At 54.4% G+C, this 6,332-nt stretch overlaps 1 protein-coding gene across 1 annotated transcript in view; it reads left to right on the forward strand.

Annotated features, from left to right (window-relative positions):
- Positions 1-5,889, forward strand: part of ITGA10 (integrin subunit alpha 10) — a 36,683-nt gene extending 30,794 nt beyond the window's left edge. Inside the window, 1 exon segment of the mRNA XM_068175022.1 lies at positions 5,510-5,889. Within this exon segment, the coding sequence (XP_068031123.1) occupies positions 5,510-5,584 (75 nt within the window). The 3' untranslated portion in view covers positions 5,585-5,889.
- Positions 5,890-6,332: the final 443 nt, after the last annotated feature.

The raw sequence follows: 6,332 nt of genomic DNA on the forward strand, positions 1-6,332 counted from the left end.
CAATTCCCTCTTCCCCCCTCCCCAAATTCCCCTTCCCCGTCCATCCTCGTTTTCCTCCCCAAATTCCATTCCCCCCCCAATTCCCTCTTCCCCCTCCCCAAATTCCCTTCCCCCCTCCTCGAATTCCATTTCCCCTCCCCAAATTCCCTTCCCCGTTCATCCTTCTTTTCCTCCCCAAATTCTGTTTTTTCTCCCCAAATTCCCTCTTTCCCCTCCCAAATTCTATTCCCCCCCCCCAATTCCCTCTTCCCCTCCCCAAATTCCATTTCCCCTCCCCAAATTCCCCTTCCCCCCTGCATCCTTGTTTTCCTCCCCAAATTCTGTTTCTTCTCCCCAAATTCCCTTCCCCCTCCCCAAATTCCATTTTCCCTCCCCAAATTCCCCTCCCCCCCTCCTCAAATTCCCTTTCCCCTCCCCAAATTCCCTCTTCCCCCTCCCCAAATTCCCCTTCCCCTTCATCCTTCTTTTCCTCCCCAAATTGTTTCCCCATCCCAAATTCCCTGTTCATCCTTGTTTTCCTCCCTAAATTCCCTTTCCCCTCCCCAAATTCCTTTCCCCCCTCCTCAAATTCTGTTTTCCTTCCTCAAATTCCATTTCTTCCCCCCATATTCCATTCCCCCTTTCCAAATTCCCTCTTTCCCCTCCTCAAATTCCCCTTCCCCCTTCATCTTCTTTTCCTCCCCAAATTCTCTTTCTTCTCCCCAAATTCCCTCTTCCCTCTCCCCAAATTCCCCGTTTCCCCTCCCCTCAATCCTGTTTTTTTTCCCCACCTTCAATCCTGTTTTTTTCCCCCCCCAATTCCCCATTTTTCCTCCCCAAATCCTCCATTTCCCCCCCCCTTCCCGTTTTTCCCCAAATTCCCATTTTTTCCTCCCCAAATTCCCCATTTTCCTCCCAAAATTCCCCATTTCCCCCCCCCCAAATTCTCATTTTCGACCCCCTCAATCCATTTTTTCCCCCAAATTCCCATTTTTTCCTCCCCAAAATCCCCATTTCCCCCGCAAATTCCCCATTTCCCCCCATTCCCGTTTTTCCCCCAAATTCCCATTTTTCCTCTCCAAATTCCCATTTTTTCCTCCCCAAATTCCCCCATTTCCCCAAATTCCCATTCCCGTTTTTCCCCAAAATTCCCATTTTTCCTCCCCAAGTTCCCCACTTTCCTCCCCAAATTCCCCATTTTCCCCCAAATTCCATTTCCCCCCCCCCAAATTCTCATTCCCCACCCCTCAATCCCGTGTTTTTCCCCCCCAAATTCCCATTTTTCCTCCCCCCATTGCCATTTTCTCCCCAGCTGGAGCTGGAGCTGCTCCGGGCCAGGCCGGTGCCCGTGTCCTGTGGATCCTGGGGGGCAGCGCCCTGGGGGGCTCCTGCTCCTGGCCCTGCTCAGCCTCGGCCTCTGGAGGGTGAGGGGACACGGGGACACCCGGGGGGACACCTTGGGGTGGCACCTTGGGGTCACACTGAGGGGTTGGGGGACACGGGGACACCTTGGGGTGACAGTGATGACACCTTGGGGTGACACTTGGGGGTCACACTGAGGGGTTGGGTGACACAGTGGCACCTTGGGGTGACACTTGGGGGTCACACTGAGGGGTTGGGGGACACGGTGACACCTTGGGTGGCACCTTGGGGTCACACTGAGGGGTTGAGGGACACGGTGACACCTTGGGGTGACACTCTGGGGTCACACTGAGGGGTTGGGTGACACGGTGACACCTGGGGGTGACACTTTGGGGTCACACTGAGGGGTTGGGGGACACGGTGACACCTTGGGGTGGCACCTTGGGGGTCACACTGAGGGGTTGGGGGACACGGTGACACCTTGGGGTGACAGTGATGACACCTTGGGGTGACACGGTGACACCTGGGGGTGACACTTTGGGGTCACACTGAGGGGTTGGGTGACACAGTGACACCTTGGGGTGGCACCTTGGGGTCACACTGAGGGGTTGGGGGACACGGGGACACCTTGGGGTGGCACCTTGGGGGTCACACTGAGGGGTTGGGGGACACAGTGACACCTTGGGGTGACACTTTGGGGTCACACTGAGGGGGTTGGGGGACGCGGTGACACCTTGGGGTGACACTTTGGGGTCACACTGAGGGGTTGGGGGACACGGTGACACCTTGGGGTGGCACCTTGGGGTCACACTGAGGGGTTGGGGGACACGGTGACACCTTGGGGTGACAGTGATGACACCTTGGGGTGACACGGTGACACCTTGGGGTGACACTCTGGGGTCACACTGAGGGGTTGGGGGACACGGTGACACCTTGGGGTGACACTTTGGGGTCACACTGAGGGGTTGGGGGACACGGTGACACCTTGGGGTGACAGTGATGACACCTTGGGGTGACACGGTGACACCTTGGGGTGACACGGTGACACCTGGGGGTGGCACCTTGGGGTCACACTGAGGGGTTGGGGGACACGGTGACACCTTGGGGGTGACACTTGGGGGTCACACTGAGGGGTTGGGGACACGGGGACACCTTGGGGTGGCACCTTGGGGTCACACTGAGGGGTTGGGGGACACGGTGGCACCTTGGGGCAACACTCTGGGGTCACACTGAGGGGTTGGGGGACACCGGTGACACCTTGGGGTGACAGTGATGACACCTTGGGGTGACAGTGATGACACCTTGGGGTGACACGGTGACACCTTGGGGTGACACTTGGGGGTCACACTGAGGGGTTGGGGGACACGGTGACACCTTGGGGTGACACTTGGGGGTCACACTGAGGGGTTGGGGGACACAGTGACACCTTGGGGTGACACTTTGGGGTCACACTGAGGGGTTGGGGGACACGGTGACACCTTGGGGTGACACTTTGGGGTCACACTGAGGGGTTGGGTGACACGGGGACACCTTGGGGTGGCACCTTGGGGTCACACTGAGGGGTTGGGGTGACACGGTGACACCTTGGGGCAACACTCTGGGGTCACACTGAGGGGTTGGGGGACACGGTGACACCTTGGGGTGACACTTTGGGGTCACACTGAGGGGTTGGGGGACACGGTGACACCTTGGGGTGACACTTTGGGGTCACACTGAGGGGTTGGGGTGACACGGTGACACCTTGGGGTGACATTTTGGGTCACATTGAGGGGTTGAGGGACACGGTGACACCTGGGGGGGACACTTTGGGGTCACACTGAGGGGTTGGGGGACACAGTGACACCTTGGGGTGACAGTGATGACACCTTGGGGTGACACAGTGACACCTGGGGGGGACACTGGTGGGGGACGTGGTGGCACCTTGGGGTGACACTGAGGGGAGGCAAAGATGTCACCCAGGGGTGACAATGGGGGGTACACGGTGGCACCTTGGGGTGACACTGGAGGGGGACACCAAGGCAAGGGCGTAATGTCACCCTGGGGTGACACTGGTGGGGTTGGGGGGACACAGGGACACCTGAGGGTGACACCTTGGGGTGACACTGAGGGGGGGACACGGTGACACCTTGGTGGGACACCTTGGGGTGACAATGATGTCACCTTGGGGTGACACTGAGGGGGGACACAGTGGCACCTTGGGTGACACTGAGTGGCCATGAGGTCACTTTGGGTGACACTGGACGAGGCACCAGTGACACCATGGGGTGACACCTCAGGGTGACACAAGGCAAGGGTGTAATGTCACCCTGGGGTGACACTGAGGGGTTGGGGGCCATGATGTCACCTTGGGAGGGTGACAGTGTCACCTGGAGTGGTCGTGGGGGTGACACCGAGGTCAGGATGTCATGGTGGCAGTGTCACCCTGGGGTGGTCACAGTGTCACCCGGGGGTGGTCACAGTGTGTGGTCACAGTGTCACCCTGGGGTGGTCACAGTGTCACCCGGGGTGGTCACAGTGTCACCCGGGGGTGGTCACAGTGTCACCCCGGGGTGGTCACAGTGTCACCCGGGGGTGGTCACAGTGGGTGGTCACAGTGTCACCCCGGGGTGGTCACAGTGTCACCCCGGGGTGGTCACAGTGTGTGGTCACAGTGTCACCCGGGGTGGTCACAGTGTCACCCCGGGGTGGTCACAGTGTGTGGTCACAGTGTCACCCTGGGGTGGTCACAGTGTCACCCCGGGGTGGTCACAGTGTGTGGTCACAGTGTCACCCGGGGTGGTCACAGTGTCACCCCGGGGGTGGTCACAGTGTGTGGTCACAGTGTCACCCTGGGGTGGTCACAGTGTCACCCGGGGTGGTCACAGTGTCACCCCGGGGTGGTCACAGTGTGTGGTCACAGTGTCACCCTGGGGTGGTCACAGTGTCACCCGGGGTGGTCACAGTGTCACCCGGGGTGGTCACAGTGTGTGGTCACAGTGTCACCCTGGGGTGGTCACAGTGTCACCCAGGGGTGGTCACAGTGTGTGGTCACAGTGTCACCCCAGGGTGGTCACAGTGTCACCCCGGGGTGGTCACAGTGGTCACCCGGGGGTGGTCACAGTGTCACCCTGGGGGGGCTGAGATGCCACCTGAGGGGGGCGGGGTCATGGAGTCACCCTGGAGGAGGGTGACACTGTCACCGTGAGAGGGCCATGGTGTCACCCCGGGGGAGGGATGGGTAGATTCCCATCCCCGTTCCCATTCCCATTCCCATTCCCCTCCCCATTTCCCACTCCCCATCCCCATTCCCATTTCCATTCCCCATTTCCCATTTCCATTCCCCATTCCCCTCCCCATTTCCCACTCCCATACCATTTCCCACTCTCATTCCCATTCCCATTCCCCACTCCCCATCCCCGTTCCCAATCCCCATTTCCCAATCCCCATTTCCCAATCCCATTCCCTATTCCCCATTCCCATTCCCCATTTCCCACTTCCCATTCCCCATTTCCCACTCCCCACTCCCCATCCCCATTCTCATTCCCCAATCCCAATCCCAATCCCATTTCCATTTCCCAATCCCATTCCCCATTCCATTCCCTATTCCCCATTTCCCAATCCCAATCCTATTCCCACTCCCCATCCCCATTCCCCATTTCCCACTCCCCATCCCATTTCCCACTGCCCATCCCCATTTCCCAATCCATTCCCTATTCCCCATTTCCCAATCCATTTCCCACTCCCCACTTCCCCATTCCCATTCCCATCCCCATTCCCATTTCCACTCCCCATTCCCATTTCCCAATCCCAATCCCATTTCCCAATCCCATCCCCATTTCCCACTCCCCATTCCCATTCCCATCCCCATCCCCATTTCCCACTCTCCATCCCCATTTCCCACTCCCCATTCCCATTCCCCACTCCCATCCCCATTTCCCCATTCCCCATCCCCATTTCCCAATCCCAATCCCATTTCCCAATCCCAATCCCATTTCCCAATCCCATCCCATCCCCATTTCCCAATCCCATCTCCATCCCCATTCCCATCCCCATCCCATTTCCCCATTTCCCCATCCCCATTTCCCCATTTCCCCATCCCCATTTCCCCATTTCCCCATTCCCAATCCCAATCCCATTTCCCATTCCATTCCCCACTCCCCATCCCATTCCCGTCCCTCCTCTCCCCCAGCTCGGATTCTTCTCCCACCCGAAGCCCTCCCGGGAGGAGGAGGAGGAGGAGGAGGAGGAGGAGGAAGAGCAGTGAGGGACAGCTGCGCTGGTGGCACGAGGACACCCCAGAACCTCCTGGGACACATTCCGGGGGTCGGGATCGGAGGGGACGACGCCGGAGCGCCGAGGACGGAGCTGGGGAACGGCTGGGAGTGGGAAAAGTGGGAACGAGCTGGAAAATGAATCCGAAAATAAGGAAAATAAAATAAAAATTAAAATAAAATAAAATAAAATAAAATAAAGTCAAGAACTGAAATAATATAAAAGAAAATAAATCAAGAAATTAAATTAAAATAGAAAAAGTAAAAGAAAACAAATCAAGAAATAAAATAAAATTTTAAAAAATTAAAATAAATCAAGAAAGAAAATAAAATTAAAATTAAATAGAAAAATTAAAATAAATCAAGAAATTAAAAAAAAAGAAAAAATTAAAAGAAAAAATCAAGAAATATAATAAAATTAAAAGAAAATAAATCAAGAAAGAAAATAAAATTAAAAGAAAGAAAAAAATTAAAAGAAAATAAATCAAGAAATAAAACTAAAATAAAAGAAAAAAATTAAAAGAAAATAAATCAAGAAATATAATAAAATTAAAATAAAATAAAAAAATAAAAGAAAATAAATCAAGAAATTAAAATAAAAGAAAAAAATTAAAATAAATCAAGAAAGAAAATAAAATTAAAAAAAAATTTAAAAAATTTAAAATAAAATAAGCAAAGTAAATCAAGAAATAAAATAAATAAAAATAATACAAAAATTAAAATAAAATAAATCAAGAAAAA

This window comes from Anomalospiza imberbis, chromosome 29 (assembly GCF_031753505.1).
Source record: "Anomalospiza imberbis isolate Cuckoo-Finch-1a 21T00152 chromosome 29, ASM3175350v1, whole genome shotgun sequence".
In the NCBI taxonomy this organism is placed as follows: Eukaryota; Metazoa; Chordata; class Aves; order Passeriformes; family Viduidae; genus Anomalospiza; species Anomalospiza imberbis.